Source organism: Tachysurus fulvidraco, chromosome 17 (assembly GCF_022655615.1).
Source record: "Tachysurus fulvidraco isolate hzauxx_2018 chromosome 17, HZAU_PFXX_2.0, whole genome shotgun sequence".
NCBI classification, from domain to species: domain Eukaryota; kingdom Metazoa; phylum Chordata; class Actinopteri; order Siluriformes; family Bagridae; genus Tachysurus; species Tachysurus fulvidraco.
Genome location: NC_062534.1, coordinates 23,470,433 through 23,485,988, shown reverse-complemented (window position 1 = coordinate 23,485,988; position 15,556 = coordinate 23,470,433). Strand labels below are relative to the sequence as shown.

At 38.4% G+C, this 15,556-nt stretch overlaps 1 protein-coding gene across 1 annotated transcript in view; it reads right to left on the bottom strand.

Annotated features, from left to right (window-relative positions):
* Positions 1–11,342: 11,342 nt before the first annotated feature.
* Positions 11,343–15,556, bottom strand: part of galnt18a (UDP-N-acetyl-alpha-D-galactosamine:polypeptide N-acetylgalactosaminyltransferase 18a) — an 81,973-nt gene continuing 77,759 nt past the window's right edge. Inside the window, exon 11 of the mRNA XM_047802235.1 lies at positions 11,343–12,123. Coding sequence (XP_047658191.1) covers positions 11,977–12,123 — 147 coding nt within the window. The 3' untranslated portion in view covers positions 11,343–11,976. The remainder of the gene's footprint in view (positions 12,124–15,556) is intronic.

Here is a 15,556-nt window from a genome sequence, read left to right as displayed (position 1 = left end):
AATAATGAAGATGTTCTCTTCAATAATTCACTTTAATGCCTCAGGGCAAAGTAAGAAGTATAATTTACAAATATTTCTCAACCTGGGTCCATCTAACGGCTGCAGACAGACCCATGGGCTCAGAGGAGCAGCTTTCACATACAGCTTGGAGGTATAAGTAAATGGGTTTGGACCATTATTAGATTGCACTCGGTAGGCTGTGGACGTGACAAGAACACTAGAGAAACCGAGTTAATATAAAAGTTTTTGGAATTTATTTATCTGAACTTGGTGATCTGGCTCTTGGTTTGCTTTTTGTACAAGGCAAGATGAAGGAATATTTATAGATGTAAATATAGAGTTGTGTGGAACAGTGCATTAGGGACATGTAAAACAGGGCTGTAAAACTACAAAGATAACAGGTACAGTAGTTAAAAACAGTTTTCAAATCTACCGTAAGTCGATATGACGACATTTTGCCTTTTGCAGTGCATCAGTAGTCTCAGGTGCAACTTCATACAGTTTTATGACAACACAGGCTGGTAAATGTTTCTGAATATATTGGAGAATCTGCCCCAGTTTTCCTGGACATTTGTGTCACACATCCTTCTGTTTTTGCATTTCATGACCACTTTTCAGGTAAGAAAATGCAAAAACAGAAGGACGTGTGACACGAATGTCCAGGACCATGACTAACTAGGACTGGGGCTGCACCTCAATCAGGGAGTCAGACAGACATTTTAAGGTCTCTCTCTCTCTCTCTCTCTCTCTCTCTCTCTCTCTCTCTCTCTCTCTCTCTCTCTCTCTCTCTCTCTCTCTCTCTCTCTCTCTCTCTCTCTCTCTTTTGTTCTTTCTCTCTTTCCCTCTCTCTCTCTCTGTCTCTCTCTCTCTCTCTTTCTCTCACTCTCTCTCTCGCTCTTCTCTCTTTCAATACACTACACATCTGCTCCCTTTCTTGAAACATGAAGCTGATGCGTCATAGCTAGTCACAGCTGTTTTTGTAGGTCTGATCTGATTACGTCAGCGATTTTTTTATTTTATTTGACGTTTTATCTCCTACGATTTATTACCTAGGAAACAACAGAGCTGTTTTAGTCACATCCGACATTCTAATTTTCTATACATGCAAATACGAATTCACGCCTCCGCCTTGTGTGTGTGGAGTTTGCATGTTCTCCCCGTGCCTCGGGGGTTTCCTCCGGGTACTCCGGTTTCCTCCCTCGGTCCAAAGACATGCATGGTAGGTTGATTGGCATCTCTGGCAAATTGTCCGTAGTGTGTGAGTGTGTGTGTGAATGAGAGTGTGTGTGTGCCCTTATGATGGGTCGGCACTCCGTCCAGGGTGTATCCTGCCTCGATGCCCGATGACGCCTGAGATAGGCACAGGCTCCCCGTGACCCGAGAAGTTCGGATAAGCGGTAGAAGATGAGAGAGTGAATGAATGAATGAATGAATGAATGAACATGAAATACAACATAAAAACTATATAAAAAACATTGTATAAAAAATTTTTCAACCAGAAAAATGTCGCATAAATATTTTTCATATCAGTATTTTATTTCATTTTTTAAAAATCTCCTGATAAACTACATCGATTTGCAACAATTTCAGCTTATTTAAAAAAAATGACACTTCATAAAGTTATTCATTAAAATACAATGCTTACTGTATAAGATAGAATATTCCGAATTATTCACTTATTGAACACTAGAATATTCTGAATTTTCATCCATAGAATGATAAATAATGCTTACTGTATGTGATTCTATTCTAAAACATTAAATGGAAATACAAGAATGTGCTTCCTATTATTCAACCAAGATTACGATGGACTGTGGAACTCTGTTTTACAATTTCCAGACTGCAGAAACTAATGAAACCCTGCGATAAATGCACAAAACTCGTCCCTTTGGCAGATTGTGTAGTCCTATAAAGTCAAAAACAAGCCACATTTCCGCCTCGAAGCTTTCACGGCTATGCTGAACGTCTGGATTGCCTTATTACAGACACCAAAATTCAAACGGTGCTGTTTTTATTCTCAATTAATCATTAATCATGATGTATGATTAGGCTCGAGATTGCAATGAAATCTCCTGGTTAGTCGTCATTAAAACCCAGTCTGGTGTGGAAACAGTTTAGAGCCACATCATGAGGAGGGACACCGTCGATCCAGGTGTGTTTTAGAGCCCATTCATCATTAATAAGGCACTGTAAAAAAAAAATAACCTTGTTTTTTGAAGTTTCTAGAAAGTAAGTTTAGTGACTAAAAAAAAAAAAGAAATAAATCACAGCCCCCTGGTGGGTTCAACAGAGATGATCCGGGTGATAATAAGAATAATATGAATACACATTCTAAACTTTTTTAACTATCTATGCAAAACAAATAACATTTCAATGTTCATTTCCGAGTTTAAATCCAATCCGTGTTTGTGCAGGTGTAACGGAAAACACCAGGTAACAAACGACACACGACAACAAGGACTCAAGGCACATGGCACCAGACAACAAACCCATTGTGGAAAAAGCACTGAATTGTCCAAGTTATCATGATACGTTGTTTAATTTTTGCATGAAGATAAAACACTTTGTAGTATGATCTTTTTTTAATTACATTTAAGTAAGTAAATAGGTAGATAAAGGAGAACTGAAATAATCAAGCTATAACTGGAAAGGTCTGACCTGGATCATGTGTCACATATTGTGTATAGCAAATAAGGTCTCACCAGCTGCCTACGAGCTCACAGTAAGATATCGGCTCACAGAAATTTACTCTCTCTCAGTAATTTACAATCTCACAGTAATTTATAATCTCACAGTAATTTACAATCTCAGTAATTTACAATCTCTCAGTAATTTACAAACTCACAATAATTTACAATCTCAGTAATTTACAATCTCAGTAATTTATAATCTCAGTAATTTACAATCTCAGTAATTTACAATCTCAGTAATTTATAATCTCAGTAATTTACTCTTTCACAGTAATTTACAATCTCACAGTAATTTACAATCCCACAGTAATTTATAATCTCAGTAATTTACAATCTCACAGTAATTTACAATCTCAGTAATTTACAATCTCACAGTAATTTACAATCTCACAGTAATTTATAATCTCAGTAATTTATAATCTCGCAGTAATTTACAATCTCGGTAATTTACATTCTCAGTAATTTACTCTCTCACAGTAATTTATAATCTCAATAATTTATAATCTCAGTAATTTATAATCTCACAGTAATTTACAATCTTACAGTAATTAACTCTTTCACAGTAATTTTCAATCTCAGTAATTTACAATCTCGGTAATTTACATTCTCAGTAATTTACTCTCTCACAGTAATTTATAATCTCAGTAATTTACAAACTCTCAGTAATTTATAATCTCAGTAATTTACTCTCTCTCAGTAATTTACAACCTCACAGTAATTTACAATCTTACAGTAATTTACTCTTTCACAGTAATTTACAATCTCACAGTAATTTACAATCTCAGTAATTTATAATCTCAGTAATTTACTCTTTCACAGCAATTTACAATCTCTGTAATTTATAATCTCAGTAATTTACAATCTCAGTAATTTATAATCTCTCAGTAATTTACAATCCCACAGTAATTTACAATCTCAGTAATTTATAATCTCACAGTAATTTACAATCCTACAGTAATTTATAATTTCAGTAATTTATAATCTCAGTAATTTACAATCTCAGTAATTTACAAACTCACAGTAATTTACAATCTCAGTAATTTATAATCTCACAGTAATTTATAATCTCAGTAATTTACAATCTCACTGTAATTTACAATCTCAGTAATTTATAATCTCAGTAATTTACTCTCTCTCAGTAATTTACATTCTCAGTAATTTATAATCTCAGTAATTTATAATCTCAGTAATTTACAATCTCAGTAATTTATAATCTCAGTAATTTACTCTCTCTCAGTAATTTACATTCTCAGTAATTTACAATCTCAGTAATTTATAATCTCAGTAATTTACTCTCTCTCAGTAATTTACATTCTCAGTAATTTATAATATCAGTAATTTATAATCTCAGTAATTTACAATCTCAGTAATTTATAATCTCAGTAATTTACTCTCTCTCAGTAATTTACATTCTCAGTAATTTATAATCTCAGTAATTTATAATCTCAGTAATTTACAATCTCAGTAATTTACAATCTTACAGTAATTTACTCTTTCACAGTAATTTTCAATCTCAGTAATTTACAATCTCAGTAATTTACATTCTCAGTAATTTACTCTCTCACAGTAATTTATAATCTCACAGTAATTTACAATCTTATTAATTTACAATCTCAGTAATTTACTCTTTTACAATAATTTACAATCTCAATTATTTTACAATCTCAGTAATTTACTCTCTCTCAGTAATTTACAATCTCACAGTAATTTACAATCTCATTAATTTACAATCTCAGTAATTTACTCTTTTACAGTAATTTATAATCTCAGTAATTTACAATCCCACAGTAATTTACAATCTCAGTAATTTATAATCTCAGTAATTTATAATCTCAGTAATTTACAATCTCACAGTAATTTACTCTCTCACAGTAATTTACAATCTCACAGTAATTTATGCTCCTGCAGTAACTCATGGTCTCACAGTGGTAACATCCCACAGTGTTTTACATTTTCATAGAAAACATATGAACTCTCAGTATGTACAATCTGGCAGTAATTTTCATTCTCACAGAAACTTACCTCACAGTAACTTATGATCTTGCAGCAGCTCTATCTTGCCATCAGCAAGGATCTTGTAGTAACTTATGGTCTCACGATAACTTATGATTTTGTTATACCTTACAATCTTACAGTAACCTACAGACTCACAGTAACTAATGCTCTCACAGTATCTGCTTCATCAATCTATCGCACTCCCCTGTTAAAGCTCTCATTCACATATCTTAAATACAAAGATTTATGGATTTGATAGAACGCTTATTTTATGACTGAAAGCGTTCTAAATTTTCATCCTTTTTGACTCCAAATGACCTCCATCTCACAAATCTTCCCTTCCGAAACGTTCTGAAATCAGTGGTTGTGGTTTTGGAAAAAGTGATTGGAATGGAGTTGAAGGGTTAAATGTTCTGGGCCCAAGCTACCCAAAGCTCATCTTAGCTTTTTAGAAGGAGTCTTAAAAGTCATTTCCACATTCCTGGCTTCTAAAATGATCTTTATGCTAGACAGCGCTTGGGGAAAGCAGGTCGCGTTAAGTATACGTGATGTGAGTAGCTTTTGATTAATGTGGAGGGTTTTTTTTGTGTTCCTGAGAGAGAACAGAGCTCTGCGAAGAGGCTGCTGTTTTCACTGAGCACAAAATGACTGTTGGCACGGTTAAAAGGAGGATCTTTAATCTTTACAGAGAATAAATTTCTATTTTTTTTTTTCTTTACATACTTCGACATAGGAACGTGTTCCAGGCTGGCTGCGCTGGACAAATACAGTTCGCATAGCTCTATCAGCCTTTGGCTCTTCATCGCCTACTACAACGACTTTGTCTTCAAATGGATTGATTAAAATACTTTTACGTGTATTAATGTCAGAATCTCTGAATCTCACCAGTTTCTCCATCAGTTTTTTTCAGAGGTATCGTTACAAACCTGAACACATTCACCACATGACATATTTAGGTTATTCTAAATAAGTAATAAAGTACTTATGTCACACATGCGATACAATTTTTGTCTTGCGATACAATCTTTTTTTCAAGTATTTAATTAATTATGTGTAACCAAACACAATTTTACAGAACACAATTAAACACAATAAAAAAAATTATTTTTAAAAAATCGTGAAAACAGTAACATAATTTACAAATATCTACCGAACACAATAAAACACCATTTAATAAAGAAATATAAAACACAGTCAAACAAATTTTAAACATATTACTGAAAACAGTAATACGATTTTAAAAATTGTACCAAACTCAATAAAACCCAATTTAATAATGTACAGAACAGTTTTATGTTTAACTTATTTTGCCAAACAATAAAAAAAAAGTAACACATTTTCAAAAATTCTACCAAACACAATAAAACATCCACAGCAATTCAACTGGGCTAAATGGTAATCGTTTCTCAAACCCTTCCTTACGCTCAAAATTAAATATATGTTAAATATATTCTAAAGTTTATCATACGTGCTGATATGCAAATTGAGTTCAGAAGCCACACCCCCACACTCCATATATGGCATGGCTGCAATATTATGTCCGAGGAATATAATACCCTTTGATTTTAGCCAATGGGGGGCACGGTGGCTTAGTGGTTAGCACGTTCGCCTCACACCTCCAGGGTCGGGGGTTCGATTCCCGCCTCCGCCTTGTGTGTGTGGAGTTTGCATGTTCTCCCCGTGCCTCGGGGGTTTCCTCCGGGTACTCTGGTTTCCTCCCCCGGTCCAAAGACATGCATGGTAGGTTGATTGGCATCTCTGGGAAATTGTCCGTAGTGTGTGTGTGTGTGTGTGTGTGTGTGTGAATGAGAGTGTGTGTGTGCCCTGTGATGGGTTGGCACTCCGTCCAGAGTGTATCCTGCCTCGATGCCCGATGACGCCTGAGATAGGCACAGGCTCCCCGTGACCCGAGGTAGTTAGGATAAGCGGTAGGAAAATGAATGAATGGATGAAAGAATGAATAAATTACTTCAACAGGAAGTTCAAGGTTCAAGGATCTTTATTGTCAATGCCATTATATATGCAGACATACAGAGGAATCGAAATACCGTTCCTCTTTCTCAAATCAAGTGTTTACATTAGCATTACAATGTAGAGAGTTTGTAAAAGTATATGAGCAGTAAGTGAAATAATACAGATTAGTAACAAATAGACATAAATAAACCAAGTAAATATATATCTGTAAGTGAGTAAATGTGAACTGAATTGTAAGGTGCAAATCTTCCTCCAAATGTATGTAACCATTCTTGTTGTCTGCATTCGCTATGGGTTGCAGAGCCTTTCAACAGGAGGCAGTGCAGCCTCGTGTCACACAGTGATGCAGTTGGTGAGGATGCTGTCAATGGTGCCCAGGTAGAAGGAGCACATGATGGGACGTGGGATTTTTGCCGTCCTCAGTTTGCGGAGGAAGTAGAGGCGTGACTGATCTGTCTTTTCCAGCGATGTGGTGTTTGTCTCCTCAGAGATATGCACGCCTAGGAACTTGGTGCTTCATTAAACTCTCCACTGCTGCACCGTTGATGGATAGTGGTGAGTGCTGTGGAGGTCCTCATCTGAACATAATGACAATTTCTTTGTCTTCCCTACGTTGAGCAAGATGTTGTTGTCATTACACCATTGGACACTCCTGTTGTTGGCCTCATTGTTGTCGGTGATGAGGCCCACTACTGTCCTGTCATCTGCAAACTTAACTTAATGTGGTTGGTACTGTAGCTGGGTACACAATCATGGGTCAGCAGGGGGAAGAAAAGTGAGCTGAGCACACACCCTTGTGGTGCCCCTGTGCTTATCATGGCGATCTTAGATGTTTTTCCACCGACCCGAACTTTCTGTGGTCTCTCTGATAAAAAGTTCAGTACCCAGTTCCAGAGAAGGGAGTTAAGTCCCAAGTGTCTCAGTTTGTGCTGGGGGGGGGGGGGGGGGGGGGGGGGGGGGTGGGGGGGGGGTTGGGGGGGGGATGATTGTGTTAATCCAAGAACAGTATTCGCATGAGGAATCTTTGGTGTCCAGGCGTATAAGAGCTGGATGGAGAGCGGCTGAGATGGCATCCTCTGTGGACCGGTTTGTTCTGTATGCAATCTGTAACGGGTTGTGGGTGGTAGGAAGAATGGATTCTATGTGCTGCATGACCAGTAGCTCAAACCACTTCATAATGATCGGGGGTCAGTGCAAAGGGCCGGTAGTCGTTGTGGCTGGATGGGTTTGGCTTGTTTGGTGACGGGAATTATTGAAACATTTGGTGATGTCTGTTTGACTCAGCGAGATGTTAAAAATGTCAGTTAGTACATCTTTGAGTTCTTTAGCACAGTCTTTAAGAACCCGACCAGGTATGTCGACTTGCCCAGATGCCTTGCGTGGGTTGGTCCTCAGGAGGATCTTTTCCATGCTGACTGGGGTCAGACATACAGCCCTGCTCTTGTGGGAGAGGTGTGATCTTCTGTGCCCGTGTGCTGTTTTGGGTCTCAAATCGGCCGAAGAATTCGTTGAGGCTGTTACTGTAAGTAGAGATATGTCACTGTCACAGGTCCGTGGTGGGGTTTATAGTTTGTTAGCATTTGGATGCCTTGCCAGAGGCTCTGTTTGTCTCTGGTGTTGTTCACATGTCCAGATATTTTATTGCTGTGTTGTTGTTTTGCTTTTCCCTTGCCAGGCCTGCAGTTTCACCAGCTCTAAAGCCGTCGTCCCTAGCCAGAAGCCTGTACACTTTTCCTGTCAGCCACAGTCTCTGGTTTGCCCGAATAGTGATGGTTTTCCTGTGTGTGACATCTTCGGTGCATTTTGAGATGTAAGCAGCCTCAGTGTATTCCTCAATGTCCGTGTGGTTGTTGTAAGTCGCTGCATCCTTGAAGATGTCCCGATCTGTTGCGTGTAAAATTTATTTTCAGTGTATTGACTCATGTCATGTCAATTTAACATGAATCATTTGAAAGATTGTAACGACCACATGACATTAGCATGGATGCTAGTTAACCATGTTATGTGTATTTACTAAAACTCAGCTTTGTTACTGGGTCTACACATGTTTCAGTGATAAAATGTCATTTGAACCATTAACTTTCTGAGGTTCTATTATTATTATTATTATTATTATTATTATTATTATTATTAAATATATCTTAGGGCTAAATGTCCCCGTAATCATGGACTCACTCTTACACTCCACTTTCAATATTTTTATTACAAGTTCTTATAAATAGCGGTTTGCTTCGACAAAATATCTTTTGGTGTATTTAAACTCATAAAAACAGTTCAACGTAAATAAAACTTAACCGGTATGAAACAGAGACCTGAGACACAAAAACAAGAGGGAAAAACGAGGAAAAGAAAGAACATGTACGCTGTAAATGAACGCTACACAGTAGCAAAGAGCTCAGTCGTTTAACACAATCATGAAACGATCGGAAAGTAAACTTTATAAAAGGTGGATTTTTAGTAAAATTGTAATATTCTTTTGTGAGTATTTGTTGCTGCACAACTCTGGATGCCGTGCGTGAATATCGTCAATTTCCTGTTTCTTTTAAGCCTCGGATGATGTAAGACTATGTGTCTTAAAATCGCACATGAAAGTAACCTAGTAGAGCTCACACATTAAACATCACAGGGCCTTTTTACACCCGGTCACGTCGTGTGTCGTCTCTGATCCGATAGCTGTCTGATTTGTTAAAACTGTTCCGTTTACATCAGGCCACATAAACGCATCTCTGCGAATCGGATATTGATCCGATCTTTCTGCTCCCGCCCAAAATGCTAATATATTTTACCTCATTTCCGAGGTAATTGAAATGAAACACACTTTGGTGTATGCGGTTGCTACAAAAAACAGCATGTACTGTTTGCTGCATTTTCGCTGGCGGCAGCAGTGCATTTTAAGACCCGACTAGACGCCTGGGTGAAAGATCGCAGCCAGCGCTGGTGGGAAAACATGTTTGTTTCTGGCGCGATGCACGACTCGCGAGTCACCTGCGAGTGACGTACTTCCGTTTGGGAGGAGTACAGCGCTGACGTATGTGGCTTGAACAACCACATTCATTTACACCTGTCCAGTTTCATCTGTAACGCGTCCCAGACCTCCTCCTGAAGGGGTTTGTACCATCGGATTTATATCCGTCTCCAAACCGTTTCAGAGGGCATTTAGACCTGGTCTTTTTACCATCAGATAGCTATCGGATCACAGAAAACGCAGGAAGTGACCAGGTGTAAAAAAAAAACCCTTAGTGAGCTCCCTGAAGCACGTTCTCATTCCTCGGACGTGGATTTGTCACTTTTGCAACACACCAAAAAAAAAATTCCCTCCTTTCAGGAGTTCCTGAACATTCTTTACTTCCTGTATTTACTTTAGTTCACAATATCCATAGTAGCTGTTGATAGCTAAGCAATACGGATGGACATCTCTTCAGTTTTGAGATGTTGTCCTGCTCACATACGCTAATAGAAAACGACTTAAAATATTAAAAGATATCTTCTTACACACTTCAACTCTTTCCAGTGACTTTCTCCAAAAAGAGTCATCCAGCTCCAGGGAAAATTGTGTAACAATCGATTTACAAAAATGAGCCGAGCTTAAAAAATAAAAATAAATAATAATAATAATAATAAAAAAAAATTTTGCCAGTGCAATTTTTCTGCAGTGTTTTTAAGATTTGTTTCTTGTCACACGGTAAGACGTTTCAATAAAAGTAAAAGTGTGGCTGGATTCTGTGATCGAGTTTGCTATAAAGTGTATTCTCCATGACAGATTATACGATTAAGATCCTCCAACAATAAGAGTTGCTTCATTTTACATGATCTGATCTTGTGCAGAAACAAGCGTACAGTACACAAGCTTTCATCAAAATGGAGAAAAAACTTGAGGTAATAAAAACATTCTTTTAGCAGTTTCCTTTATGTTTTTTGGCTCGTCATGTCCTAAGATGTCCGCCGGTGGCTTATAGCCAAGAGTCAGATTTTAAAGGCAGGGTTTTCCGATTTTTGAAAGCCAATGTCCACATTTGAAATCACCAAAACAAACACGCCCCTAACCCAAACGGGTCCCACCCCTGTATCGATAGCTCCGCCCACACATACATACGTAACCCGGGCGACTAACAGAAAGAAACGTGTCTTTATCATAGCTGAAGGGAAGAACGATACGATTGTAGATAAACAAACAAGCAAAAATGACACACAAGCATAATGATGTAAAGGACAAAGGCATATATTAGTTCTGTGTAACAAAGCAAAACCAACGTTACTCACCTATCGAGAAGGAAAAAAGCGCCTCGCCGTCTTAAGTAAAGTCGGCCACATATTCACAGGTCGGAGTTTCCCGAGTCGATAACTCCTGAGCTAAACGCTGTTACTACACAAAACGCGGTTGTAGCTGCCTCTCTACATTACTACGATAGAAAAGAGGTGTTATTTGTGTAGTAACAGCGTTTAGCTCAGGAGTTATTGACTCGGGAAACTCCAACCTGTGAATATGTGGCCGACTTCCTGCTCCTTCAGTTCTCTCCAGCGCTGGAAAGCTGATCCTATATTAACACGTCCTACTTTTTGCCTTATCGTAAGTCTTTCTTCTCTTTCTTTCATTGTTTTTATCCTCCATGTCGATGTTAAAACCGCTTTCTGCTAACGTCACACATGCGCACTGAACACTCTCGCCCATATTGACAAGCCCCGCCCCTTTCTTCTCATTGGCTACACGTTTGTTTTGATTTTTGTTTTGATTTTTGTTTATCCTTCGGCCCGACACGGTTTTCTGAAGCATTTCTCAAAAATCTGAGACCCTGCCTTTAATTGTTAAAGATTTAGACAAAGAATGTTTTTGCTCTTTTACCAAGATCTCAGGGAGCATCTCAGATTATTCCTCTGATCTCAAGCCACGATCATTTTTTGTTTGTGTCAGAAAAATCTGGACAAAAAAAAACAACAACAATCAATAACACAAATCCGGCTTCAGTCTTAAACCGGTCATGAGAAAGTGTTATTACATCATAAAATATCAGAGCCAATCGGATTACAGTATGCAAATACAGCCCATGTTTCTGACGGTCGAATAATTTGTATGAATAAATGCTTAGAGAATAAAATAAATGGACAGGTTTCAGACAGCAAGCAAATGTTGATCTAGGATCTATTTCCGAGTTTGTACACATGATCAGCGTCCTCAGAGACAGTGACTCGAACATCTTAATTCCTCTAATATGCACTGCATATAAGATTTGGATGTCTAACTTGAGCCTTTCGATATAAAAGCAGAGTTCCTTAGTTGAAAATTTCAGCTCCATGTGCAGCGCCTCAGGCTTCGGTGCCCTCAGAGAACTTTGGTAGTCAGAAAGTTGGTAATTGTCCACGTTTGGGTCGTGCACGTCTGTAGGACGAGCTGATAGCCGACCGCCACGCCGCTGCTCTGGACCAGCTCGAGACAGTACTGTGACTCGGCGTTCTGGATGGATCCTCCCTACAAATGAGAGAGAAGCGTGGCGGTGGTTAAAAATGGTTAAAAAGAATGAACATCACTTCCAGTTACAGAATAAAAAAATACACCACTGTTTTGATCGGATTTGTGCAGCACTGACTGACATACTGACAGGAATGAGATCAGATCAGTCAAGAAAAGCTGATAAATACGACGAATCCATCTGAGCCTCGAAAAAAAAAAAAAACTCGAGGAAATACGCTGACTCCGAAAAAAAGAGACTCAGACTCTTAAATCAAAGTCATGCATCAATTTTAAAACCTTCAGCTCGCAGGTTATAAATACTTTATGAACTGCGGAAGAAGCTTCGCTCTCGACTTGCAGACCTCCGAAAGCTGCATGCGTCTATACTATGAGGTCACAGTACGGCTGATCTTTTGTGTGTGTATGTTCTCCTATAATTCATCCAGTGTTTAAACGAACAGGCTGAACCGTGCTGGAAGCAGAAGCTGGAGACGAAACACCCGGGGATCTGAAAATCCAAAATCTGCCAATTCATTTATCTCTTTATACCAGAAGCAAAAAATTAGTTTGTTGTTTTCTCCTTTTATTGATGAGTGAACATCTTTGTCATGTCTCACAACACAGTGGTGTTAATATGAAGCCCAAATGAAAGTAGACACTTAGGATTTTGTTGTGTTTCATCATGATTTGTGTTTTTCTCTTCAGTACTAGGAGCGATATATCCATAAAAACAAATGGTCTGATCTAAAGTGAGTCAGGACTTCGGTGTGTTTTAGACGTGTGTTTGTCCCTCTGTCGATGATCTTACGCTGAATTTTAGTGTTGAAGAGAAATCTGAGCTGCTTTTTAGATGAACAAACACTCGGAGCTTCTCAGAGAGCAGAAATGGGTTTGATATCAACATTTACTCTGAACAAACAAACATCTGTGTGGGAATAAGATCACAGTCCCTTTGAATCTATCACCTCTAGTATTGTAGAGAAAAACAGAAATCCTGATGAAACTCTACACATTATTAAAGTCCTGAGTGTTTACTTTCATATGAGCTTCATATTAACACCAGTGTTGGGAGGCACGGTGGCTTAGTGGTTAGCATGTTTGCCTCACACCTCCAGGGTTGGGGGTTCGATTCCCGCCTCCGCCTTGTGTGTGTGGAGTTTGCATGTTCTCCCCGTGCCTCGGGGGTTTCCTCCGGGTACTCTGGTTTCCTCCCCCGGTCCAAAGACATGCATGGTAGGTTGATTGGCATCTCTGGAAAATTGTCCGTAGTGTGTGAGTGTGTGTGTGAATGAGAGTGTGTGTGTGCCCTGTGATGAGTTGGCACTCCGTCCAGGGTGTATCCTGCCTCGATGCCCGATGACGCCTGAGATAGGCACAGGCTCCCCGTGACCCGAGAAGTTCGGATAAGCGGTAGAAAATGAGTGAATGAATGAATTAACACCACCGTGGAGGGAGACACAAGGAAGACGTTCAATCGTCAACATGGACACAATAAAAACAGGCGGATTAAAGTTTATCCCACATGATAAATATTTCCAGAATAAATTAGACATTAGACAGATAAAAAGATGAAAAAGTCCTGAAGATGTAGACGTAGATGTCACACCTTCTAAAAACATCTGCGCTGCTCAGAAACAAGAACGGGATTTAATTCTAAAGATGCGTAGATGTGAGTCCAGTAGTTATATTTTTAAACACCCAAGTCAGTGCCATTGTTTTTTTATTTTTTATTTTATGTTGAAGCACACGAACATTTTAACAAACATCCTAACTTAAAAAGAAAGATTCACAAACCGCTGGTCAGGTTTGGATACTTACTAAGATTTACGAAGGAAGCGCTATAATAATGAGCCGGCACGAGGAAAAGCAGCGTTTAACGAGGCACTGGACTAGAGAAAAAATAATGGCCTTTAACGTGCAGTGAGAGCTGATGACCCTCTCGAATAAAAAATAATGACTGCAGAGGACTGTGAAGACTCGCTATTCACACCAGCAGACGCTCGCACCGGCTCCGAGGAACCGGCTTCGCTACGATACACTTATTTTTACATAAATTACACTTTATTTATAAGGCTTGGGTTAGTAACTGATATGTTTCAATGTTACTCAAGACAAAAATGCACTTTTAATGTGCAGACAATTTCCTATTCTGAACACTGAATAAAGTGATTCAGAAGTTTATTAAACAAAAAACATGTTCACACAAACAAATAGAAGAAATGATCAAAGGACATCAAATATAAAATACTGTATTCATTTTATTAGCATGTAAATGTGGCTAAAATCATTCATTCATTCATTCATCTTCTACCGCTTATCCGAACTACCTCGGGTCACGGGGAGCCTGTGCCTATCTCAGGCGTCATCGGGCATCGAGGCAGGATACACCCTGGACGGAGTGCCAACCCATCACAGGGCACACACACACTCTCATTCACTCACACACTCACACACTACGGACAATTTTCCAGAGATGCCAATCAACCTACCATGCATGTCTTTGGACCGGGGGAGGAAACCGGAGTACCCGGAGGAAACCCCCGAGGCACGGGGAGAACATGCAAACGCCACACACACAAGGGGGAGGCAGGAATCGAACCCCCGACCCTGGAGGTGTGAGGCGAACGTGCTAACCTCTAAGCCACCGTGCACCCCATTGGCTAAAATCAAAGGGTATTATATTCCTCGGACATAATATTGCAGCCATGCCATATATGGAGTGTGGGGGTGTGGCTTCTGAGCTCAATTTGCATATCAGCACGTCTGATAAACTTTAGAATATATTTAACATATATTTAATTTTGAGCGTAAGGAAGGGTTTGAGAAACGATTACCATTTAGCCCAGTTGAATTGCTGTGGATGTTTTATTGTGTTTGGTAGAATTTTTGAAAATGTGTTACTGTTTTTTATCGTTTGGCAAAATAAGTTAAACATAAAACTGTTCTGTACATTATTAAATTGGGTTTTATTGAGTTTGGTACAATTTTTAAAATCATATTACTGTTTTCAGTAATATGTTTAAAATTTGTTTGACTGTGTTTTATATTTCTTTATCAAATGGTGTTTTATTGTGTTCGGTAAAAATTTGTAAATTATGTTACTGTTTTCACGATTTTTTTAAAAATAATTTTTTTTATTGTGTTTAATTGTGTTCTGTAAAATTGTGTTTGGTTACACATAATTAATTAAATACTTGGAAAAAAAAAAGATACACAAAATAGACAAAAATTGTATCGCATGTGCGACATTACTTTTTTTCCACAGCTTAAAAACTTTAACTACGTAAAATATACATAAAGTTGAACTTTTATTTGTGTAACATTGCCAAACTTTTATATTTGTTTCTTTCTTTATTTTATTCGAGCTATTCGTTCCACAGTGTACTCTACAGTTCTTGCTTCTGTGGTATGTTCTAGTTTTGTTGCCTCTACATTCAATACTTTACTATGA